Here is a 25,989-nt window from a genome sequence, read left to right on the forward strand (position 1 = left end):
CACACACGTCACCCTCCGCGCGGGCGAGCGGGTGGGTTCAGCTGCGCGAAGCGCCGGCGAGGGCTGTCCGGGCACGAGACCCCGCGGCCTTCGGGGTCTGGCTCAACGCTGCGCGCCCACCCTGCCTGACCCTCAAAAGTTAGTCATGCTGGGAGGCACCCGCGGGAAGGGCAAGGCGGCACCTCGGAGAAGCGGGGCGCCCGGCTGGCTCTGACGGGCCCCCGGATCATTCCAAGCAGACGTCCCGGAGCTGACGGTTCGAGCCCGTCCCCACCGGGGCCCCTGTCCCCACGCACGCCCACGCCGCCGCGCCTTCCAGCCTGGCCACGGACTCCGCGCGCCCACGGAGGGTTACGGCGAGGGTGCGCCGTTGTGGGGCGCTTAAAGCAGCGCTGGCCACGCTCGAAGGTGGGCACACTGTAGTGTTAATTACTGTTATCGTTCAAAACAAATCGCACTGTTCAAAACAAATCATGTCCGTCGGTCGGAGGGCCAAAAACTAATGACTCCACTCTGAAAATCCCCTTCGGCTGAAGAGGCATCCTCAGACCTTCGTGCTCGTGTGAGGGCAGCGGCGCCTGGGAGCTCTTAGAAACGCAGCACCTCACACCCGCCCCAGGAGAGCGGCACCTCCAGGAGAGCCCGGGCGAGGGGTGGGCACCGGCCAGCCACCGCGGGTCCCTTGTATTTTAGGCAGGAAGGAGGCAGAAGCAGTACCGACTCCGGGGGGTCTGCTCTGCTTGATCGAGGCCCCAGCACGTGGGTGGGGGGTGGGGGAGCGACCGCGCGCCCCTCCCCGCTAGGAGGAAGCTGCAGCTGAATCGGACGAAGCGCTTTGAGCAGGGCACTGCGACAGCGCCCACCCGCGCGGAGGGTCCCGGCCCTCGGGGCACCCGTCACGGCCCCGTGGCTGAACGTTCCAGCACGTTGACCGGGGAGTAGCTAACACCAGCGCGACAGTCTCATGAGGAGGTGGCATCGGGAGGAAATCCGCAACGGGGCAAAGGGGCGTGGGGGGTACCCGCGGGGACGGGAGGGAGCCACTTACGTTTACCCAGGGATGTTCGAGGACCTGCACGGCGGAGAACCGCGGCTCCACGTCGACCAGCAGCATCATGGTGATGAGCTCCTGTGGGAGGAAGGGCCGTGGGGCTCGCCTTTCAGGTCGGAATCGGGGCGTTTTCAAGCGCAGCCGTTCTATTCGGGACGGCTCTAAACCTTAAGGGTATCAACTCAGCTGACCCGTGGCTACCTACGCCTTTACACGTCAAAGGAGCAGTGGACATTGGGAATTGTATTCCAAAGAGCTTGTAGTTGATGGGGAAAAAATAAGGTGAAATGATCATTGAAGCCAATTTAATAAACATGCTTTTAGTAGAAGAGAAATAGATGCACAAGTTAAAGGATTATGATTACTGTCTTTGTCCAGGATTTTGCACTTTAAAAACAGATTTCTAAATAAATTTAATATAAAAATCACATTTTAAAAACATCTTAAATTTTCATTTTGGAAGCTGAAAGTGAAAATGTGGGTTTTTTTTCCCTCTTAACTACAAGGTGGCAGATTTGTTTGAAAGAAAGTTCTGAGAAAAAACACAGAACTGCCAACAGCTAGTTGGTGTAACAGAAACTATTTTTAGTAGCCAAAGAATTCTAAGGAAATATGTCAGAATCGCTTCAAAAGTTTCCAGGTCAATCACCACACATAAAATAGAACTATGAAGCAGGGAACGACTCAACGGTCCTGGAACCAGGACCGCGCCCTCGTCAGCTCCCGCCGCGGTGGAGCAGGAAAGCCCAGCGGGGCCAACGCTAGCCTCTCACACATCTGCCCGCTTCGTAAGGGACTGCGCGGACAGGTGTGTTCCCGTCGCTCACGTTCCCGGCCCCGGGGGCCGCTCCGGGGCGGAGACGACCGAATTCTGCCGAAGGAAGCATCCGCCTCCATGTTCTCACTGGGCCAGGGCCCACTAAGGCAGCTACCGTGTGTGATGCTCTCTGCCAGGTGCACGGGGACAGGCCTCTCCAGCGGTGACCTCCAGCCCGTGCTCACTGGTGGTGGCACGCCGTGGAAAGGGTTGGACAGGCTCCGGCAGAGCCGCTCGCAGGGGAATCACGTGCACGCCCCTGCGGCAGCGCTGTCCCGGCTCCCTCCCCCTGTGCCCCTCCCCCTGTGCCCCCCCCCCCCGCCCCCTGCCCCTCTGCGGTTTCCTTCGTCCAGACGCAGGTTCTGGCACAGCTGACGACCACACGAGGCCTCGGCCCGCTCTGCGTCCTTTTCCACAGAAAGCGGCCAGGCCCGCGGAGTCTGACGCTAAACTGAGCTCATACTCAGGACCCAGCGAAAGAAAAGCTATGCACCCCCAGTAGTCAGAAGATAATCACTTCTCCCCTTCAGCGTTTCAAATGAAGTCGGTGTTTGGATACATAAGTTGAAGGGATCAACTAAAATATATATATATATTTTAATCTCAGGGTCTACTAACGTCTCAGAGTAAGATTGTAGGTTTTCTTAGAGGTTGATCTTTTAGTTTAATGGAGCAAATCCACATGCCTCGTCCCCCCTTCCTCTAAACCCTGGTTGTTTTTCAAGATCCAAGTTAAACCATAGCTTCCCTATGAGGTCTTGCTGGATAATTTCAACTCATGTTGAGCTTTCTCCACTTTGCCTAATTAACTGTTCCATTCATTCGCTCCTCCATTTATTTATGTATCCACTCAATATGCACTGAGTACCAGTTATGTGCTGGCCAGTATGTAGGCACTAATGATACAGTAACGAACAAAATAGACAAAAATCTTTGTCTTGACAGAATTTGCATTCTAGTGGGAAGAGTGAGAAAATAAGTTATGTAAATAAAACGTGTCCGCCTCTCACTCTCTACAAGGGCAGACAGAGAAAGGTAATGAGGTGGTATACCAGATGGACGTAACGAGGTAAGCGCTACGGAGAAAAATAAAGCAGAGGAAGAAAATGAAATGAGCCCGTCGGGTTTTAGAGCTGTAGGTGGGAACCGGGTGGCCTGGGAAGGCTTCACTGGGAAGATAAAATTAGGTCAAGACCTAGAAGAGCTGAAACACTAAGCTAAGCAGAAGCCTAAGGTGGCTGAAGCCTAGTGTGGGTGGGGCACGGCCAGAGGCTGGAGCAATGGAAAGGGCTGAGAACAGGGAGGGAGGAAGCCAGGGAGGTGGGGGCACTTGAAGAGGTGGGGTGGCTGGGAACAGGTGACTTGATGGCTGTGAATCTTAGAAACAACTGGCAACAAAACCAAAATGTGTATGGAAATCATAGTCACAATATCATTTCGTCTCTGTGCACAGTGAGTCCGAGTCGCTAATTCCATTAAGCCGCACAGGCTCTAAGGAAGAGGAAGGTGCTAGAAACCTACCTTTGCGGAATCAGAGACGTTATCCCAGTAGGGAGAAGGGAAGTCCACCTGCCCCATCAAAATCTGGTCAAACAGCACCTCCTGGTCATCGCCGCTTCTGTTGGGATGAAGGACAACAGTAAGGAAACCGTGGGCCCAGAACGTCAGCTCAGGGTGTGTCACGTCATTCTTGGGCGTCGGACCCCTTCCCTTCCCCATAAACGGGTAAAATGACGTTTTACGCATTCAAAATGTCCGTAGGGAACCGTGCTGGCAAATTAAGATGGAGTGCGTTTTTAGATGATACGAAGGAGATCGATGGAGAGCATGTGAACCAGCAGGCCCAACATGGGAAAAGAGCAGGCGGGGTAAGTGACATCCTTCCTGTTGTCCCTTCCCGCTGCAGGCCCCCTGGCCCGAGAAGGCCACTCAGAGGCCCGGGCAGGGCCCCGCGGGACGCATGCCGGGGCCCGCCCGTACCCGCGGAACGGAGGGAAGCCGCAGAGCAGGATGTAGGTGATCACGCCGGCCGCCCAGATGTCCACCTTGAGGCCGTACCTGCAAAAGCCAGGGACGCTGGCATTAGCAACGTCAGGCCCACGGGGCATGGCCAAGCGGCGCCACCCTGGCCAAGCGGGCAGCACGGAAAGCCCGCCGACAGACACGGACCAAAACCCGCCGGCCACACGGGACTCAGGGAAAGAGTAACGAACAGAGAGGCCAACTGAGGCACAGGAACAAGAGCCACGGCGAGGCGCGGCTAGGCTCGTGGGCAGGCTCAGCGAGCGACGGGCTGCCGCCAAGACGTTTGTTCCAGGCGTGTCAGTTTTAACACGGGGTGGACCCTTGAGACTCGCTCACTCCCTATTTGAGAAATAATAATTACATACAGGACATTTTCCAATTTATAAAGCGCTGACCTATGTTATCTTTCTTTGTTTCCCCAACAACTCTGTTTTCCAAAACAGACCGTCTACTGGGAGAGCAGCAAGGACAAGTGAGGGAGCTTAGGGCTGCGAGGGCTGGTCCATGGTAAGCACGGGGCCAGCCCGCCTTCCCTCCCCGATCCAGAGGTTTTCATTCTCACGCTGCTGCACAGAAACCAGCCAGTTGCCCTCTGATGCCTGAGGGTGTGCGCACCTCGCAGGGAGGCAAGGGCACCAAGTGGGCCCAAAGGGACCAGTGGGGCGCATCAGGCCAGCTGGGTGGAGGGAGCTCAGGAGGCGGTGCTCATTGCACACAGAGCCGCCTGCTTCTCGCGTCCCCAAAGAGACTTAATTGCCACCATTGTATGTTTCTCTGTTAGTCTGAACACTTTTTACTCTGGGCTTAATAACTGCCATTCTACCTCTAACCACGGCCAACGGAAGCCTTCAACGGGATTGCAGGAATGCCGGCAATGCAACTGGGTGGGGAAAACAGAGGACAAGGCTCCCACTATCAAGTAAGACAAGAAAAAGAGTTGAAGAAACCTGGTCACTGATTCTGCGCGGTGGGACCCTCGGTCCCGTCTCTCCCACCCTCGAAGCAGACGGGCGGGTTCCTGGGCAAGCACAGCGCTTCCGTGCCCCCGCGGGAAGCACTCACCCGGTCTCCGCGATGATTTCCGGAGCCACGTAGGTCGGGGTGCCGCAGACGGTGTACAGGGGGCCGTCCACGATGGTGGCCAGGCCGAAGTCCCCCAGCTTCAGGGACTTGCTGCCGTCCTGGTGTTCATATACCTGGAGGGAGGCACAGAGCAAACCGCCTTCACCGAGGGCTCGGGGGTGCTTTCTGGACCGAGGCACAAGGAGCGCTGTGGTCCACGCCTCCTGTGTCTGTCGCAGAAACATCAGGCCCTTGGGCAAGGATGCGCCTGGGCGAACAGCTCTCTTCAGATCACTGCAGAATTAGAACCGCGGGGAAGGACCAGCAAACGGAAATCCGCTACGCAGACTGTGGCGCCTTCGCACAATGGGGCGTCCCGGACCTACACAAACGGGGGTGCCAATTCGCACTTACTGAAATGCATCAAGTTTGGAAGTGAGGGCAGCAGAGCTCCGATATTGGTTTGCATTAAATGTCTATTAAAGAAAAAAAAAAAAAAAAAACGCAGGAAGGAAAATGAGAGACTGTGGTGTGTCTGTCTCTGGGTGGTAGAATTACGGGAGTTCTTTTTTCCTTTGCTTGTCTGTATCGGATGTTTCTACAGTTAAAGCTGATTTGCACAATCCAAGGAAATACAGAAAGTCTCTAGTGCAGTATCCCCAAGATCTGAACATGATTACCACTTTATCTTAATATAAGAAGCTTTAAAAATGCAATTTTTCAGTAATTGAAAGGAAAAATCTACATGAGTATTAAAGCACTTTATTTTTTAAAATAAACCATTGAAAGGGAAATTAACATTTCAGTTCCCCTGCGGCAATTTGGAAAGATTTATCCAGTGCAGAGTCCGCTTCCGGTCCAGGTTTCCGTATGGAGGCAGTAAAAGTCTCCAGTCCTTCACCCGACAAATTAAGAAAAGGATGCACGTGACCATAGGCAAGTGTTTCCACGGCGATAGTGCTAGCCCAGGATCCAACCACATGAATCTGCTCTGAACAGCATCTCAAAACAACTTCCACTGTGTCAAAGAAAAGGTCAAAGGGGACTCGGAATTCCGGGGCAGCGCCCCCCACCGGAACCAGTAAGATGGAGAGGCCAACAGCGCGAGGCTGGCATTCCCAGCAGGGGCGGGAGGAGCCGCCGGGACACGGGGACATGCGCTCCCAGTACCGAGCTGGCCAAAAAGTCCGGTACGTTTTTTCCGTAAGAGGGCTCCAGCAGCTAGCGCTTCGCTGTCTTGAACTTCGTTCGACACCATTTTGTTAGCTTGTATTGCGACAGCTGTCACATCCATGTGCATTTTTTAAAAACTATCAAAGTTGGTGAATTTTTGTGAGGCTGTTTTAATACTGAAGATGGGAGAAGATGTGCAACATTTTCGGCCTGTTGTGCTTTATTATTTCAGAAGAGGAAAAAACGCAACTGAAACGCACTAAAAGATTTGTGCAGCGTATGGAGGAGGTGCTGTGACTGATCGAACGTGTCAAAAGTGGTTCGCGGCATTTCTTGGTACTATTGACATTTGGGCCAAGTAATTCCGTGCTGCGGGGCTGTCTTAGGCACCGGAAGATGTTCAGCCGCGCCCCTGGCCTCTACCCCCTAGACGCCAATAGCGGGAGATTGCCAACATACTCAAAATACTCGAATCAGGAAAGCTATTGGTGAAAATGAAAAATGTGACTTTTATTTTAAGGAAGAAGCATAAGGTACTTTTTGGCCAACCCAATACATCGGAATCGGTCTCCCAGCGGGTTGCGCCCCGTGCACCCCGCCCCGCCCCGCGGCCGGCCGTGTTCAGGCGCACTCGCTACAGCCATGCGAGCCTCCTGCGCGGCCGGCGCCTCTCTGCACGCCAGGAGCGCCCCGCCGCTCCCCGGCCGCATCTGCCTGCCTTCAGCAGAGGAGACGGACTGCTCGCTGCACGGCAGCCCACATGCGCGCGTTTGGCCCGCTGAGCCGCCGCGCCCGCAGTGACCCCTCGGACCCACTGTCCTGGCAGAGTCAGGCGGATCCTCCGCTCCGGAGAGGCTGCGTCTTTTTCTGGGCAGAGAAGCAGCCTTGCGCTTTCTCGACCCTTTACACTCAGAGCTCGGAGCCTCTCCCCGGGGCTCGCCCATGGTCAGTGTGGGCTGCCCTGCACTTGGATTGTTAGCGGAGGGACAACCGCAGGTCCCTCACAGAGGTGGCTTTGTCCTACTGTCGTCTGGGATGGACACCGCCCCCCGGCTGGGACGAAGCAGCTGGCCAGCCCTGGTCGGCACAAACAAATCTGAGGGATGAACTTGAAGGCGTCAGAGCTGCAAAGGACGACGTCCCCAAACTGCAGCGCCCACCGTTCTGTCATCCAACGGACACGCCGATGTCCCCCACGAAGACGGAAACATCGAGGAGGTCAGCAGGTGTATTCCCCAGAAAGAGCCTGATTGTTTACCTTCTTCATTCCATTCTGTTACCGAAAACCTTTCTGAACACATGAAGTACTCTCTTTCTTTGAGGTTCTATTAGGTCCACACATTCATGGCGAGTGTTTTGTGGAATTGTGAAGATTTCGATGTTCACAACTCCATTTACACAGGAATCTCCTGCGCTTTCCTAACCACACTCTCCGAATCACGTGACTTGACTCAAAAGTCGGACAAAAGCAGAGGCTGGCAGGCGCGGCCGTGAGACGTGTATCGGTTCTGAATAGGGCCATGTAATTCTCGTACGCGAAGCAAGGTTTTATTTTTGAATGTCTACGTTTTGATAGAAAGTCTATCTTACCTATAGCCAGCCATATGCCAATTTCATTAATACAGCTGAACGATAAAATCCAAAGTTTCATTAACCACGAAAAAAGCATTAAGAAAACTATCTAAAATAAAGAAAAAGAGGATTAACTAAAAGTAACAATATCCCTTAAATAAACCAATGCCATTTCCAAAAAATACCTCGAACTCTCATTTTGATGGAGTCTGTTCCTCTCTTTGACCACGTCTACCATGCCCCCCTCGGCTGCTTTGGAAACGGTGCGGCAGAACTTTCGTGAACATCGGGGAGGTTGCAGCAATACTTAGAAGAGACAATAGGAGCTGAGAGACAAAGGCCTACACCATGTAATTGAAAACATTTGTAGACACAAGTGCACTCAAAATGCTTCAGCAAAAATGTTTTCGCAGGTGAATAAACGTCCAGGCCTCTAGTTCGGAATTCTGTTTAACTTCACTTAGTGTCAGCGGGGCAGGAGGCTGGGATGCTTGGGGTTTTTCTCTGTCAACACTTTGAGCGGAGGGTACGGAAGAATACATTCCAGCTCCCCTCCCCTCCAAGGGGGGGCCTCTGCTGGCGGGCGCAAGGGGCCCGCTCACACCTGGGCTCCCCCGGCACCGGGCTCGCCCTTCCCTCTCCCCGCCCCGCCGCAGACGGGCGCGGGGGAGGCCGCCCGACAACGTAATTAAAACCCTGAAAATCGCGGATGGCCAACCCATCTGTTTCAAACACATACGCGTTCACACACACACACACACTCACAAAATCATCTCCAGAAAGTCTTTTCCTAAATGGAGGCTATAAATTCACTTTGAACCAAGTTTTTAATTAAAACGTAGGAATCGGAAACGCTTCTAACAAGTTCGCGTTTAAAATGCAGAGCCCTTGGCTTCTCGACCCCCTGCCTCGATTCCGTCCCGGCTCCTCCCCGTGTCTCCGCAGCCCGACCGCGTGCCAGGAAGGACGGTACAGGCTGCAGGCGGCGGCGGGGACGGCCTACGCCGGCGAGCGCCGTCCCGGTGTAAGGAGACGCTTGTGCTGTATTTTAAAGCCTTCATAAAACACGACCCACACGTGAGGTGGGACTGCATTAATTGTCCATCAAAGAGCAGTCACAACGTGAGATGTAATTTACCGTTCATCCCGGGCCCTTTAAATACTATAGATGTTCTCCCACATTTTAAACGCCGAGGGGCCATTAAAGAGATGAGGATTAGTGCAAATTACCCAGTATGTAGTGCTTTCACTGTTTTAACTAAGCAATAAAACTGTGTAATTGTACAACACTAATTGAATGCAGCCACACATAATTGTGGGCTGCCATATGCATCCTATTACCACGAAGACTGTTGGTATTTTGTAAGCCACTCTTGTGATCATTGCAGATGGATACAGCCAGAGAGGCTGTTCTCTAGGGTTTATTATATGGCTATAAAGACATCCCATGATTTGACAGACTAAATGTGTTAAATGGCAACAATTATGAAAAAGGTTCCAATTAGAAGCTGAAGGCATGTTCTACCGCGAACAGGCAGGTGAAAGGTCAGGTGTCGGAGCTCTGGCACGCTTTTACACAAGGTTTTTCTCTTCCTAAAGAAGCGTTTTATTTCTGCTTCTTTTGCATTTATTTAGGGTTTCGCTGTAGCTGTAACTTGATGAACGGTAGATGTTTGGGCATATGCCTGATTTCCCATGGATTAGAAACTGACACCATTCGGAAAAGATCTTTGAAAAAAATAAAAGAGTTGAAATAAATCATAAAATGCAGCCGGTGGCCATAAAATAATAGTAAAGGTCACAGATAACCTGAACCCAGTCAAATGGTTCCTATAATTCCCATAACAGAAGACTGTAAGGTGGCTAATGCAACAGATGTGTTGGAACAAACAAAGTTCTCAATCTTGCTGTGAATTCAAAGATAACCCTGTCACAACGCTGGCTAATGAATCATTAGCGGCCACTAAACTGTTTTTCACAGGGGAGCTCCATAAGTACTAAAAATTATTTCACCAAATAAAATGGAACAAAAGTGGCATGAAATCGACAAAAGCCATGGAAAAAAGTTAATTTACTTTTTCACAAATTTGGTTCTCCTTTAAAAAGACATAGACGGCCACAGTAGACGGCCTTGATCATTCTAAGGGAAACGGGTTAAATGTAAATCTCGGTCTTTAAGGGGTAAAACGAAGGGTTCAGCGGAAGTCAGGCTTTGCTTGAGTGTGGTTGGCAGGGTACGAGAATGTCGCGCACCAGACGGACAGCGATTTGAACATGCCACCAAAAATGGCATGTGGTGCGCTTGAGTGTGATATTGTTATGTTACAGAATTACATGCTTATGATTTTGTCATTTTAAAAAAGGGGGGCGTATTATTTGTGCCGGACCCTGTATAACAACATCTATACAATTGTTTTGCAAAATATCCTTGTGGCACACATACCTTAGAAGTAACTCTCTTAGGAAAAAACGATGAATTTTTTTTAAACTAAATACCTATGTGTAAAATTTGTATGAAATCAAACGTTAAGTGAAATAATAAAATGAGAAAAGTTGTATAGAAGTCAGAAGTCCGAGGAGGCATACCCATATGGGAGGGAAACGGGAAACAGTTCTTCTGAGGGTTCCGGGAAGGCGGAACGTTAACACGCACCGCGGGACCCTGCTTCTCACCCCCACTAAGAGCCCTGAAGCTACCCACGAAGAGCTCCGCGCGCCACGGCGAGACGCGAGACACGCGCCCCGCGCGCACCCCGGGCTCCGCGCGACACGGCGCAATCCCAGGCCGCTGTTACAACTGCAGGCGGTGAAGGTCGCCACCACTTTTAACAGTCATTACCTTTTTGTCACGCAAGTAAGATCCAACAAGGCACTGTAGGGAAATTACAGAAGACGGAGAATTATGCAGAAAAGGACTTAAACTCACCCCTGTTCCTGATGCCTGGAAGCAGCCCTCGGTGCCCTTCGGAAGCGTGGCCTTCCAGGGCTGCCTCGCTCGCTCGCTCGCTCCCGCTGGTGGGCGTGCAGCCGACACTCCCCCCTGAAGCCTTCCCACCATCCACCGGGCTGCCGTGCCCCACGTGACGAGCGTCACCGCGCGCTGCTCGGTCCACCCCTCCGCTGGCCAACCTGCAGGCCCCTGACGCGCGAGTTCCGGTCCCTCGCCACCGGGGGCAAGTGGCAAGAGCGCCATCTGTTGGTGGCGACACTGATTTAGTGCCGAAGTCTAAGGCACATGGGTGCGCCCGAGACTCACACCGACTTGTGTCCATCCATCGCCCGCCTTTGCCCGCGCCAGGCCACGTTCTCTTGCTACTGCTTTTCTGCTGCGATCACCAAAACCGCCACCCCAAGCCCCGCAGTCCATCGGGGCTTGTGCTCACTCCCCGTTGAGCTCCAGCTTACTGATTGCGGGACTTGACGGAGCTAAGATAGTTCTGGACCTTAACTGCCACTTGACGTAACACACCTACACTGCGGCTCACGGCGCCGCCGATTAGGTCTCCTGCTCGGGAGACCCACAGCCCCTCCCTTTGGCTGACCCCCAATCCTTTAGTCAACTGTGGCGGCTCAGGGTCATCGCAGAGGCCGGGCGAGTGCGCCCTGCGCGGTCCCTGAAGGGCTGCGCTTGCCCACGAATCGGCTGCCGCGCTGCCCTATGGTTAAGAAGAGCCGGAGCACTGCCCGCCTACTTGGGGAAAAAGGGACAATCTCGGCATGGAAAACGAGGGCCACGCGCCACGCAGGCCATCCCTGACGCACAGGCAGGAGCAGGCGCAGGACGGATGCGCAAAGGAAGTTCCTGCCCCAGAGCGACATGGTTTCTGAACATAACTGTTTACATTGCAAGAAAATGACTGTGTTTATTTCTGGGATCTAACAAAAACTACGGAGGTAAGCTCTATTTTTGCCAGTAAAGACCTTCGTTTTCCTAAGGAACCGGTGTCTGCGCCTACGGATTACGAAGGCCCCTTCCCCCAGCGCCCTGGGCAGTGGCTGCTCCTGGTTTTGCTGCCGAGGCTACACGCTTGCCACCTAGTGGTGACCCGTGGGAACTGACGGCAGTTGCTCTTCCTAAGATGGGAGCTTTTGTTTGGAAAAAAGCAAAGGGTTCCTTTTACTCATAAGCTCCCACGTCCGGCACGCGCGCGTGCACGCCCACACCCACCCGTGGTCCCAGGCATCAGCCGCTGGGAATACCGTTCTGCCTCCTCCCGTTCAGCGAGGTTGGGGCCGAGGCCCGTGTGACTCCTCAACTTAAAAAGGAACCAAGGAAGGACTTGCACTGTTGCGTGGAGCCCGTCCTCTTTGGCGTGAAGAAGTTTCATACGCTCACGTCTCCTCTGACCTCACGTGCGCTCTCGTCCACATGACACTCACCCATACCTGAGGGAGGTCGCCGTCAAAAAATTACAGCGTGGGTCGCGGACATCGGAGAGATCCATTCACTACTAGCGTGTGCTGAAAAGCGAAAAGACCTTAAAAACCCTGCAAACGCACAGCTAGTCATGGCCTTGAACCTGTGCGCCGGATATATGCGACAATCTTAAAGGGAAGTTTCTTGGTATCTCTCAGATCAGCCACAACCTCCGCAGCATCCGGCCTGCAGAGCAAAACGCACTGCATAAAATCTTTGGCATAATTAACTTGGTAAAAAACAACTTGGTAACAGTACAATAATAAAATTGTAAAAGATGCCGATATTGCCTCGGTTCCCAATTTTTTGCCTAAAATGTGGCTGGAAACATCGCTGCAAGTCAAATCATAGTTTCTCATTACAATACTTTGACCTGACCAAATACTTGGGTTTCAATAAATCATTCATATATATAATCACAACAGATCCTTACAGCCAAACTACAGTATTTTTAGATTGTCCTGTAAGGATTAAAAATGTAAAAGTCTAAACTTGTTCCGTGTATGCAATCATACTACATAAAATAAAACCTAGAGCTTAGTTATCATTTATAAACAATGCCTTGCTAGTTATAACAAATACTTAACTAGCAAAAACCTTGTGAGTTAGAAGTTCTTTTGAGCCCCTTCATAAAACAGCAGTGCAAAGTGTGCAGTGAGGCCTTCCTATTTATTTGATGAATTTACCTGTACTGAGAAAATGGATTTAAAAATCTCTATATAAAATTCATGACAGTGTTGTTCAAAAATAGCCTTTAGGGCTATGTTTTGCCCTGATGGAGCAAATCCATACATGGTAAAGAGTAAATTTTTTTTTAAAACCATGTCAAAAAAGATAAGAGATAATTTCTACAATATGCAATTTTATTGTTAAAGTTTTACTTTTAGGAATAATTTGATTTTGATCACAAATAAAAGGGGAATAAAAGGGACTGGAACTACTAGTTGCATGTTTTCCTTTTATCTTCAAAAAGCGCCCTGGAAGGAGGTCCAGAGGAGCTGAGTCCCTTGTTCAAGGTCAGGGGAGCGGCCTGAGAGGCGCCAAGCCCTGGCTTGACCTTTCGTGCGGCCGACAACAAATCCAGACACGGGAGCACGAACCTCCCAGGCGGCTCCCTTTCCCACAGGAAGCTGAACCCGATGTGAAATTAGCAGAGGCCTCACGTGCCATTCGTGAATTCGTCCTGATTTTGTTACACCCATTCTGTGCTCCCACCTATTTTATCCCCTGGCAGGCTGATGGCCGCAGGCCTCGCCAGGGGCCTCCCCGCGGCAGGACACCCCGGTTCTGGGGAAGCAGGCCGATGTCGGTGTCTCGTGCGAATGTGTCTTAAACCGAGACTGTGAGCAACTACAATGGCGCGAGTGTGAACACTTGTACGCAGATGCTATTTCACGTTCTTAAGTTAGAAAAGAAAGAAAAAGGAGAGAACTTCCTTCTTCTCGAGTCATTGAAAATACAGTCGCCTGCGCTCAAGACTTACCCAGCACCCTGTAAACTGTACAGTCAGCCAAGAGCGCTGCCCTGTGATCCGTTACGGCGTTTGTGGAGACAGGCGGCGCTCCGCTGAGAAGCGAAGCGGACCGGCCAAAGGGGAAAGGGACCTGAAACTTGACTTCTCCATCACTGACTCTTCGGAGCTCGGAGGGGTGTTTAAACAAAGGCCCGGTTGTGAGCCTGTCCCTCGAGAGGGTCCCACGTGATCCAGGAGTAGCGATCGCCGCGGGGACAACGTGGCTGCCGCCGGCAGGGGGACGTGCAGGCCACGGCGGAATCCGCCGTGCAATCAAGTCGGAGCGCCGTCCTCTGACCCCGGCTGCCTGCCTTAGCCAGGAGCTGGCAGATGACTGACCCCGCTGCAATCAACGCGCTGTGCGTGTGTTTATTTCTGAAATGCCTGTTTCCTGCTTGGATGCCGCCTCCCTGAGGACCGATGTCTCACTTCTGGGCACAGCAGCCGGCACGGGGCTGACATGCCGTCAGCCTGGCATGTCCTGGCATGTCCTGGCTTGAAGCGCTCTGGCACCTCCAGCCCGGGCCCTGAGTGGGCCAGGGCGAGGGCAGGGACCCCGCCTTTCCGTGAGTTGTGACGGCCGCAGGCAGCCCTTTGAGCCCCCAGGCGCCCCGCTTCCTCACTGTCACATGGCACAGCAGGGGAATGCACCCCTCCCTGTGGGAACTCAGAGGGACAGCGAGTGTGGAGCCTGCACCCACGCGGCGCACACGATGGCTCTCCAGCGCGGTGGCCTCATCGGCCTTGACTGGGTGGCCGGGCCAGGCCGGGCCGCCCCTTTGCTCATACACCCTGTGGACACGGACCGTGGAGGCGCCTGCTGCCGCCGCACCCACCTGCCCCACCGTCCGGTTCGGGGGGGCGGGGCTGCGAGGAGGCTCGGAAATTCACCTGTTAACAGGCATCTGGGAGTAATTCGGAGGTGGGGGGATCTTTAGACCACCCTGGGAGAAACGCTGCTTTAGAGAGAGGCTCCTCAGCTCACAGGTTTCTGAAGAGACGGACAAGCTCATAGCCACACGGCGTTCTCAGGGCTGGGTAAGGGAAGGAGGGAAAAATACCACCTTGGGGGGAATTGAGTCAATTCATTAAGATTCCAGCCCGACCAGCTGACAGGACTTGCTGCTGCCGCGCTCACCAGGGGCAGCTCTCGGATGCCCAGTCCGTCCCTCGGCTCTTTCCAGTATGTCCCCGCACAACAGACTCGCAAACAGTACCCATCTGCTTGCAGGGCGAACTCTCGCTGCCTCCCCGGAGATGGGGGGCTCGCGGAAAGCCCCCCAAACCGCTGCAAGAGGGGTGAGAACGTCGCTGATTTTTAAAGTCAGCCTTCATCATGGTTACTTTTACGCTGAGGGGCTGGTGTCCTTAAACACCTATTAGGATTTATTCTCCTAGCTTTCAGACCATACCAGTGGTAGGGGGGCCCGGGGGGTGGGGGGCGGGGGGGCAAAACGTAGGGTTACCATTGTGAGTGCCCGAAACAGAATTAATCCTTGCATTGATATGCATTATTATATTCTTTTCCATGCCAACAACTGTAACCCTACTTTTGCCGGCCCTTGCCTTGTTGGGATAGAAATTTGGGAGACAAAGAGGAACAGAAAGGGCTCCCTTTTTTCCCCCCCAAGGAGAACTTTCTAACATGAAAGTGCTGTTGATAAATAAGAAGCGTGTGAATAAATGCTCCCCGTGACCCTTGGCCTGGCCCTCAGCCTTGGCCACCCGGGGCGTCCAACCCCCGGGCCCCACGCGGCCCAGGGTGGCTGTGAATGCGGCCCAACACATGATCGGAAGTTGACTTAAAGCCTTTTTTTTGCTCATCCGCTCTCACTCATGTTTGTGTATTTCACGTGCGGCCCAAGACAGCTCTTCTACCACTGTGGCCCGGAGGCGCCCCAAGGTCGGACGCCCCTGCTGGGCCCCCAGTTCGGTTCGCACCTGCTCCCAGCCACGCACCGGCCCCCGCCGGTCCACACGGCAGACCCCTTCCCTGCCAGCCCGGCGGCCGGCGGAAAACTAGCCCGTGAGGAGCCGTGTGGAAGGAAAGCCGAGCAAACGGCAAAGACAAGGCAGGGGCGCGTCGCAGCCCCTCGCGCGCGCACGGGGCTCGGGAGCCCCTGGGGTCGCGCTTCTCTCACCAGCAGGTTCTCGGGCTTGATGTCGCGGTGCACGATGTTCAGGCTGTGCAGGTACTTGACGGCGCTGGCCAGGTTGTACAGCATCCCGCTGGCGTCTCGCTCGGTGTATTTGTTCGTGGAAGTGATGGCGTCGAAGAGGTCGCCTCCCTGCGGAGAGACCAGCGGGCGGCACGTTAGCGCTGCCGGGGGCGGGGGGCCCCCCCAGGCTCTAAGCGGGTGAGGGGCCCGCAGCGGCGTCGGCTCCGCAGGGCCGCCCCGCCCCCTCCGCCCCAAGGCCCGGAGCCCTTGCGGGGCTCGCGCTCCACGCCACAGCCTTCCCTCCAGCGCTCCAGGGGAGACGCGGCGAGGAGCCTCTGCCGCAGACGGCCGGCCCCCGCCGGCGAGGCGGCCAGAGGCCTGGGACGCCGGGGTGTCCTGGTGGCACCCGGTACGTGCCTCACGCCAGCTCCCCGCAGGAGTTCCCATTCAGAACCTAACCCCCCACCCACCGAACGGAGAAACGGGTAGTAATGCAAACAGCCCCCTTGTGCCCCGGGAAATCCTCAGGGAGACACACACGAGTCCCTGCGCCCTCCAGACTGAGCGCTCCCGGGGTGGGCGTGGCGTTTTCTCTTTCCATACTGTGCCTCTTTGTAAGACCCGGAGAGAAGGGCCCGACGCTGGCGTTGCAGAGATGAGAGAGAGAGAGAGAGCGGGAGGAGGGCGGAGAAATTGCAAAGGCGGTTTCCCAGGACCGTTACGAGGGGTACCCCCCAAAAACCTGAACTTTTATAAAAAAGGAGCATGTATGCGCACAAGTTTAAACGTCAGTCACCTGCAAAGTCCTCGCCACGTGGTACAACACACCGATCCAGACTTTTTCCCGCTGCGCGACCGTTTTTGAACTCCTCAGTTTGGATGACTTTTAGTGCTACTGCCATTTTTTTTGTTTTACTTCTTCCATGTCGGCAAAACGTTTCACTTTGGGAACTTTTTTAATCAGGAGAAACAATCACTGGGGGCAAGGTTGGGCGAACAAGGAGGGCGGGGCACAGGGGTCATGCTGTTTGGGGTCAAAAACTGCGGAACACTCAGCGCCCCGGGGGCAGGTGCACCCGTGAATCGCCCGTCATGAGATGGGAAAACACGCTGAAAGAATCTTCAAACAGAACTTACTGGAGCCGAACCCAGCCTCTCACAACAACGCCCGCTGGTGCGCCGATCCAGAAGGGCTCCTAGAACACTCACCCAGCAGGAAGCCTGGACGACCAGGGGCCTGGCCTTCGGAAGGTAACTCTGGGGTTTTTGCGCCCTTCCTCGTATTCACCCGAACTTGTATCTCCCCTGTTCCCGGCTGACTTATTGGTGTTTGGTGAGACAAGGAGGCTAGACTCCCATCTTAGTTTGGTTGATCTGAACCGGGTGAGAAACCTCGGGCCGGATGTAAGGCACAGCGTTTGCATCGCCTTGCCTCCACGCACCCGCCCAACAGCTGAGCACGGTACTCAGTGGTGTTCATCGGCTCCCTGGGTGGCGGGGACTGGACTTTCCTTTTTAAATAGGCTCACAATTTCCAGATCCCCGCGCGGCCTGACCTCCCGCCCTGCGCCCTCTCTACTCGGCAGGCTCCCCGTCCCTGCAGCCTCGGCGTGTCCCCCGCTACTGCCGCAACACGGAGTTGTTTTCCGAATGAGCACGTCCGCTCTGGACTTCCTGTTTCTCCCAAAGGCAAGGCCGTCCGTGCCCCCCGGGAGGCAGGATGGCCCCCGTGCTCCGTGTGAGCAGCCGCCGTGCGCCGGTGCGGCCTGCAGGGCCCCGCCCTCTCCCGAGGTGTCCCCGCCAGGCCTCCCGGAGTCTCCTGCCCCTTCATCCTCAACAAAGCAGCCGCGAAGCCGGCCAGCCCTTCCATGAGGGCCTGCAGGCCCGTCTTCCACACCCTCCCATCCCGGGGGAGGGCGTGCTTGTCGCTTGTCCCGGGGTGGCTGGGAGGAAGCTGACTGTCGCCTGCCCACGGGGCGCGTGGGTGTGGGTTTCCTGTCTCTCTTCAAGGAGCCGGCAGCCTGGCCTGCGGCACCGCACGTTCCGCCCCCACCCTTCCCTCTGCCTTGTCTAACCTCTTCTCCTGCCCCTCCTGCCCCTTCGCGGTCGCCGGCCCCAGAGCTGGCCCCGGCCACCCTGGGGCCGAGCCTGTCCTCGCTGGAGCTCCTTCCCGGGAGTCCCGTGCTCTGTGCTGAACTCCCAGGGCCGGGCCCCGGGGCCGCCCCCCGGACGGGCCCGCCCTCTGCAGTCTGCACGTGCGCCCTGCTCCCGGCTCAGGCCCAGGGTCCTGTCCTTCCTTGTTACGGGACTGGGCGTTGAATCTCGGTTCCCTCGCTTCCCGCAGCGCAGGCCTTGCCCGTCCTGTGGCTGCAGGCACCCGGGCCCGCAGGCTCAGAGAAGCGCGGCCCCAGCCAAACTGCTCAGGCAAGTGCAACAGGCGCCTTCGGTCGCGCCTGGGGCGGGCCTTCGCTTCCAGACCTGGCCTGGCAGCAGCTGTGGCTCAGGCCGAATTTAGGGGCAGGGTCCAGTGGCCCACGCTGGGCTCTGCAGACTCTCCCGTCCGGGGAGGCTCTGTTGGCCACCTCGAGAAAACCTGCTGAGTCTCCTTGGCTGCCCTTAGCTATTGTCACCAGACCGAGCCTGCGCCTGGCAGACCATGTTCTGAGCTGCTGGGCCTCGGCCTCGCTCATTCCTCACCTGCACGCTGAACTTCGTCTCCGCCCTCTAAGGCTCGAGGACGGGGGGCCAGCTGCTGCGTCACAGCACTCGGGGCGACAGGGCTGGTGTGACGGTGTAGCTACACACAACAGAGAGGTACCCCAAGGCCGGGAGCTACTTAGGCCAAGGCCAGGACTTGAACTCGTGGTGTAATTCTAATATCAAGACTCTTCGCCATGACGCCAGTGTATACAGATGGAAGCCTGACTATCGATGGGAGGAGACAAGAGCTGAGTTACACGGAACAGCAGGCGGCCTTGCACAGGTTGGTTTCATTTTTCCGAAATACGCACCTTCACCAACTCCATGACGAGATACAGTTCCGTTGGCACATCCATCTCTTCAATCAGAAGAACGATATTGGGGTGCTTCACTCTTCTTAGGATGGACACCTCGTTCTGGATCATGTGCTCCTGCCAAGAAGAAAGCGACCGTCACACACACACCCAACGCGGGAGGAGCTGCCTCAGAAGGGGCAGGTCGTACTCAGCGAAGGGCAAGGGGGATGAGTTTTGGTAAAATGCCGGGAGTGTATCTGGGGTCCTGGTCTTGGGAGAGCCTAGAATTGCCCACAGATGTTGAGGAGGTCCTTAGATGATGCCTGTAATGTCAGAACTTTTCACAACAACTACAAGTTCCTATACGAGTCGGGAATAAAACCTAAGATCGCAAAAGTAATGGAATGAAGTAGCCAAACAAGCAAATACGGAGAAGGAACAAAAATAACACATAATCATTCTAGCTCACTTTTACTCCAGAACTGTTTATAAAGGCATAATCTAATTAGCCTATGACTTCTATTCCACAAATGCAGCAGCCGGGGTGAACGTATGCTCATTTGGGACCTGGTTTCTGTGTCTCTTTCCACCCCCTGATACTGTATTTTCACAAGAATAACCCTCATACATACTTTGCCTCGACATTTGCTTTTCTTGATAATTTTCAGAGCATACTCCCTCGCCGTAGACCTGCAAAGAGAAAAAAATTTTTTTAAAAATAAACTTAATTTCAGATACATTGAATCATCTCATGAAGGATTTCTCTCTTCTCCCATAGACCTTGCATCATGGTATGAACATTTTGTGAATGACTCTTTACCTTTTTTCCCAAGAAACATTTCAACTGAGCCAATGGAAAGACAACACACACGCGAGGGCAGACGCCCCGTGAGCGGCCCGTGCATCCGTGGGGCCGCGCCCTCCTGGATCCCGCTCCCGCCCCGGCCCGCGCCACGTCTGCAGGCTGCCCTGCCCTGCGCTGCCATTGGGGCCTGAAACACACGCGAGTCTCCGCCCTCCTCTTCCCAGCTATCGGAGGTGCCGGCTCCATGAACTGTGGCCGTGGCCGCCTCCTGAATAGGCCACAGGCACGGCCTCCTCGAACACTCTGCAGGGGCCGTGCACACTCTTCAGACCTGGTTCCGGGTGCAAGCCCATGAGGTCTGCTGGAGAGCTCACGGCTAACAGGACTGCAGTGGAGAAAGGGCTACACTTGCCCTGGCTGGCGTGGCTCCGTGGATTGAGCACCAGCCTGCAAACCGAAAGGTCGTGGGTTCGATTCCCAGTCAGGGCACAGGCCTGGGCTACGGGCCAGGCCCCTAGCAGGGGGCACGCGAGGGGCAACCACACACCGATGTTTCTCTCCATCTTTCTCTCTCCCTTCCCCTCTCTCTAAAAATAAATAGAAAGAAAGGGATACAACGGTTACCCGAGCTTCCTTTGACCTCTTGGTGATGGCTGTCCCATGTCACAGAAATGACAGGGAGGGGACAGGGGAAATCAGCTCACGCTCCCAAAGCCACGGGGTGGCATTACAGGCAGGACTCCGAGCTTTTGGGGACTCTGCTTCTCATAGACCCCAACCAACACCACCTGCCTCCATGGCGGGCGTCGTAGGGAGGGTCTGGTCACCGCTCCCTGTGACCGGCTTCCTAAGCCGCGCGGCCGTCGCTGAGACACTGCTGTGCCGGACACCACGTTTTCCTGTCCAAGGACACCACGCGGGCTCAACGGTCATGACCAACCCCTGCTTGAATGGCAACAAGCGACACCATTTCCCTGCTGGTGGGAAGCCAGGACCGCCAGGCCTCTTCCCTGCAGACAAAGCCGGCCTTAGGGGTCCAGGCGAGCCCAGCGGGCGTGCGGCGGGCGAAGACCGGCACTGTCAGATAGGGGTTTAAACGCGTCACTGCGGAAAATCAAAGCGGGTCTCCCGGGTACGCGGGTGAGGAAGAGAGCGGTTCGCTGTGAACGGATGAAGAGGCCGGACATCAGCTACATGTTTCAGGGGAACGGCAGACACGGTCCTGTCATTTGCTCCTAAAAATGCTTCTTCCGCCCCAGTCCCAGACCCCCGCGCGATGCTAGCTCACAGAAGACAATAAACGTGGGCTGAATTGTTGTCATTACGTCCGGTGACTGAAACCGGAATAAACTAATCCCGCGGAAGCCTGTTTTCTCCACCAGAGGGCCTTTCAGATCCGGTGGGAGGAGGGGAGCCCCGCTCGGTGCCTCAGAGGCTCCCCAGCAGGGAAACCGCCGGCGCCCTTGGCTGACTCGGTCGTGGTCGGTCCTTCGAGCCCCACCTGGGCGGAGAGCAGGTGACAAAGGACACGTGAGCTGGCCTTGGCCCGATGCCGGGCCTGGGTGCTCAATATCCCCACCCCCGCCCCGGCTGACACCTGACCACCGGCCAGGCCACGGCGCAGGGGACAGGAAAAGCACTTCAGTGAGAGGAAAACGAAACAGCGACCATTAGAAACGTGGAATGTATGGGCAAGTAGATACACAGAAAGCGAAATTACAAAGGGACTCCGCACATCCTAGATGAACCACAGGGCCTTTAAGTAGCCTCCTCTTAAGAGGCTTTCGAAGACTCGGTTTGCAAATTTAAGAATCCTTTAATAGTGAGGAAAACAAAGGGCAGAAGTCTTTCTGGATTCTGCTTTTTGCGAATCACTGAAAAAATTATGATAATGCCAATCGGAGGCTAGAGTCCGGGAGCAATTCCCTAGCTGGTTGCGAAGGGTTCCTGCGATGGCAGGAAGGCTGGCCTCGCGGGCTGGCTGCTGGCAGCAAAGCCGGCCGGCCCAGAGCGGCCGGAGACGAGGCAGGAGCCGCCGCCACGCAGCGGGTGGACGGAAGGCCGGTGCGGTGGCGGGGAGGGAGGTTTCCCCGCGTTGCCACCTCACCCTCGGTTCCCATGGGATGAGGAACCCCGAAGCACTCAAAGCAAAGGGCTGGTACAGGACCCAGGAAGGCGGAGTAGCCGCCACGGCCACCGGACTAGGAGCGGGGTCCCCAGGGAGGCAGCCGGCGGCTCGGGGGAAATGTGTGTGAGCTGACCTGCCGAGGCCCCGGGCGCCCTAGGAAAGAGAGCCTTCTGGGGCCCCCGCCCCGCCCCCGGAATATTACACAGTGGGACCAAACACGCCCTGAGCTGCCGCACATGTTACATCCGACGCGAGCCCCGTGGGGGACCACCAGAATCCATCCTGCCGACTTCCTGCCCCGACTCCTCCAGGGCAGGACTATAAAGCCGGAATTGAATCCTCATTCTGGAAGCACATGTTTGCGGGGGGGGGGCTAGAAAGGCGCCCGCCGCCCAGGTGCAGGGGCCGCGCGGGGCCGCACAGTAAAGTCTGACGGCCGCTTTGAGCCGGTGAGTGGAAACAGGTGGGGAGAGCGGGGCCGGCAGTCAAGCGCCTGCCACCTGTGTGCTTTGACCCCCGGCGGGGTGCCCGTGTGGCTCGTCAGCGAGCAGTTCCAAGCATGTGCGGAGGGAGGGCGCCTGGTCCTTGTCCCCAAGGAGACTGTGGTGTGGCGTTTTGAGAATAGTGAACACCTGAATCCCTGGAGAGGTGCCGGCCGCCGGCTTGCTTGCTCCTGAAGGGGGACCTGGGGACCCCCGACCGCCGTGGCCAAAGCTGCCCCGCGAGCTTTGCTTTCCTGCTGGTCCGTGGGAACCCGGTTTGTAAGGTCCCCTTCCTACTGAGTTTGACCCAAGGTTAGGACACGCACGCTGGAGAGGAATCTCCCGACTCCACCCGCTTGAACAGACTCTCATGTTTAACGCTGGGGCTGAGGACGGCTTGGAGAAAGCCGCCTGGTTTCACGCAGTGGCTCGCAGCCCCGGCCAGCCTCCCAGCCGCCCCCCGCCCCGCCCCGCCCCGCAGGGGGCAGAAGGGTGCTCAGAAAGGCACCGCGCGGGGAGGGTGCAGCTGCCCTAGGCTGACGCGCTTTCCCTTGTTGCTTGCTGTGCTGGGAAGGTTTTTAAAAATAGTAGGTGGACCTGGAAAAGGAAGAACAGCTTCGTAACCGTTCCCCCACCACAGCATTTGCTGAATTTGGGGCAAGGGCTTGTGCACGGGGTGGGGGGGTCCTGCTGGGGAGGGGCGGCTGCCTGGCCCCCGGGGCAGCCCACAGGGCCCGGCGCGGGCCTGGGCCGGCGGGAGCCGCAGACCGGCGAACACAGCGGCGGGAACAACGGCCCTCCGCAGAGAGGGTCGGTCCACAGCCCACGGCGTCCAGCGGGTAACGACACCGAAGCTGCCGCGCAGCCTGGGTCGGCGGCGGCGGCCGCGCGCCCGCGATCACACATCCCCGCAGTGGGGCTGCAGTCTGACTCTGAGCTGCGCCCGAGGCCGTGGGCCCCGGAGCATCCCCCCGAGGGAGCGGCGGGAGAGCCCCGCCAGAGGGCGGCTTCGAAGCCTCTTCACCGGCCGTTTCCCGGTCCGCCCTCTTCGCAGGACCCGCCCCTGAACCGCAGGCGGGTCGCCCTGGAGGCCCGAGAGCCGGCCTGCGGAGACCCGTTGGGGCTCCTGACCGCGACGGCTGACCCTTGGTGGGAGCGGTGAGCAGGCCCGGGAAGCGGGGGCCGCGGCCTCCCCGCGGCCCCCTGCCGGCTCCAGCCTCTGCTCGCGCCTCTCAGCGCTTTGCCTTTTCTCTGGGGCCTCAGAACGCTGCCCAAAACGGCTTCAAAACAGGACGCGTCTCTGCCCGCCAGCTGCCGTTAGCAGGTCCCAGGGGCGCCTGAGGCTGCGAGGACATGGCAGCCACCACCGACAGATGCTGGCGTGGGGCCGTGGGAAGGAAGGCCGGGGCAGCACGGTCGTCGTGGCCACAGAGGGAGGAAGCATCTCCCCCGCGACAGCGCGTCATTAACAGAGGAGCCACATACTTGCTCTGGTGAATACATATTCATCCTTCAAAACACGGCTGAGTGTCCCCGCCAGCCATGTGTGCCATCCGGGCCCTCCCAGCATGCATGTGTTTCCCGGGACCTCTGGAAGCTCTGGGAGAGTGCTTCCTGGTGCCTCGGGGGGGCAGGGGGAGGGCACCTGCCATCTGTCCTCGGCAGGAGAGGGGTACGAACGCTCTTCGGAGCAATCTGGTGTTTAGACTCCGAGGGTTCGTACAAGGCGACCCACGATGTGAACTCAGGCAAAATAAACACCAGCGGAACTGGAAAGAAATCAATGAATTCTGGACGGGAAAATGAGGCGTTTCTACCGGGGGACGAGCAGGGCTGTTGAGCTAGGACGCCACCCTGATCCGTGTGCTCGCGGGGACCAGCAGCGGGGGCCGCCGCCCCTGGCTCAGCAGATGGCAGGCCCTGGCCAACACCCAGACACCCCGCCGGCCGCGGGAGGGCGCAGCGGCCTGTTAACAATGGGATTCTCTGCTGCGGTGGAAGCGAGCGTTTCCCATCGTGAAAGGCGCCCACGACATGTGAAATTACACACGCACGCATGCTTCCCCCGACTGCCTCTGCAGCCTCTGCAGAGGCTCGTCTGAGTTAGTTCCTGACCTCGCTGCACAGGGACAAACGTGTGTGCGGCTGCGCCGCGCCGAAGTCGGTGGGAGCCGCCGCGTCGGGGACAGCGGAGAAGAGTGGCTGGGGGCGGGCCTGAGCCGGGCTGGGACCTGCGCCTGGCTGAGGGCTTGCGAGCTGAGCGGTCGTGGCCCTTCTTTGTAGAAAACAGAAACAATACGGACAGTATGAAATCATTACGGTCACTAAGGGAAACATCGGACGGTAAGGGCCTTCGGCGCCGTTTTTGCTCAGGAAGCAGGGTCGCTCCTGGTTCTGGATGCGGGAGGCCCAGGGCAGTTAACGGGACGCGCTCTCTGTCTGGCAGAGACCCAACGGCGGTTGGGCTGTGGGTCGGGGGGTGGGGGTGGTGCGAGGCAGCGAGGGCAGCGAAGGGCTCTTCCGAGCCACCAGTGGCACCAGCCTGTCCTCCCTCACAGAGGGCAGCTGCCCCAGCGTGTGCGGTCACCGCCAGGGAGACCCCGCCCGGCGGGTATGTGGGCGGAGTGAAGGTTGGGGTCCCCTGCCTCCATCTGGAAGGAAGTACCTTCCAAAGCATGGCAGCGGGCTCCTGGAGCAAATCAGGGGACCCTGGCCACACGAGGGACGCCCCCCCTGCCCGAAGCCCGGCACAGGCTGGGGACAAGGACAAGGTCTGCTCCTCAGGCTGCGGCTTCTTCTCGGGTCCGGGCGCTCTCTCTGCGAGGGCCATGTGCGGAGGGGCGCGGGGCTCGCACGCGTGAAACGGCGGCCCGCGGGGCAGAGCCGGCTGCCCCCGGGGAGGAGGCGGGTCCCCTGACTTGTTTGGCCGGCCCAGCCCCGAGGGGACACTGCCCGCTGAAAGCGCAAGAAACGGAGCCCAACCTGACACCGAGCTTCGGGCTTGAGGCTCGTCTGTCGGGCCTGCAGCCCTAGCGGTTGCCACCCCTCCCTCTCGCAGCCGCCAGCCCCTGTCCTCGACTGCGTGTCCAGGTCCCACGGACGAACCTTCCCCCGCACCCTTCCCTGTGGCTCCCGCGGGACCTGGCTCGCTCGCTGTGAACACTGTAACGCATGCGTGCCTTTTTTGCTGGAATCAGTACATAAGCACTTTGAAGCTTTTCAAGGTCATTATAGTTAATTTCATGATTGCATGTGACCCCCATGTGTAGACATATATTCTATACAAGGACGTCTGATCGCTACAAAGTGCCCCCCAAAAATGTGGGGAAAAAGTTACTCAATGTACGTACATACCTTTTTTTTTTTGACAAAATAAATGGACTTACTTGAAAAATCTGGCACAGTTTCACCAAGTACGTTAAAAAGAAAAATCAACGCCCTTAATTTATAGATTGTCCCCAGGAATCACTACATTTTTTAAATCCCCCCCCCCCCCACCCCAATGTGGACCTGCGGCATTAACCGATCCCACGCGTGTCTGCAGGCTGCCCACAAAGACGCGATCTCGGAACACGCGACGCCGAGCTCCCTTCAGCGCCGGCGCACGCGACCGCCCCCTCACCTCTCCACGCACTCCTTGACGACAGCGAAGTTTCCATCCCCTATTGTCCTCCCGACTTTGTAGCGCTCGGTGATGGTGGCCGGGATCTGGAAGCCTTCCTCCGACACATCTGAAAGAGGCGTCAGTGCGTTTTTATTGGGAGGGGAGGGAACGCAGATGCTGCACAA

At 56.5% G+C, this 25,989-nt stretch overlaps 1 protein-coding gene across 6 annotated transcripts in view; it reads right to left on the reverse strand.

The window, feature by feature from the left end:
• The window catches only part of DCLK1 (doublecortin like kinase 1), a 223,637-nt gene that overhangs the window by 26,363 nt on the left and 171,285 nt on the right, over positions 1-25,989 (reverse strand). For all 6 annotated transcript variants that reach the window (XM_054586553.1, XM_054586552.1, XM_054586554.1 and 3 more), the window contains 8 exons: positions 25,823-25,931; positions 19,418-19,475; positions 18,801-18,920; positions 15,772-15,918; positions 4,956-5,089; positions 3,849-3,926; positions 3,390-3,486; positions 1,049-1,129 (listed from right to left, as the gene is read on the reverse strand). In XM_054586553.1, coding sequence (XP_054442528.1) covers positions 1,049-1,129; positions 3,390-3,486; positions 3,849-3,926; positions 4,956-5,089; positions 15,772-15,918; positions 18,801-18,920; positions 19,418-19,475; positions 25,823-25,931 — 824 coding nt within the window. The remainder of the gene's footprint in view (positions 1-1,048; positions 1,130-3,389; positions 3,487-3,848; positions 3,927-4,955; positions 5,090-15,771; positions 15,919-18,800; positions 18,921-19,417; positions 19,476-25,822; positions 25,932-25,989) is intronic.

Source organism: Pteronotus mesoamericanus, unplaced genomic scaffold, assembly GCF_021234165.1.
Source record: "Pteronotus mesoamericanus isolate MK-2021 breed Mesoamerican mustached bat unplaced genomic scaffold, CSHL_Meso_final contig_94, whole genome shotgun sequence".
Taxonomy (NCBI): domain Eukaryota; kingdom Metazoa; phylum Chordata; class Mammalia; order Chiroptera; family Mormoopidae; genus Pteronotus; species Pteronotus mesoamericanus.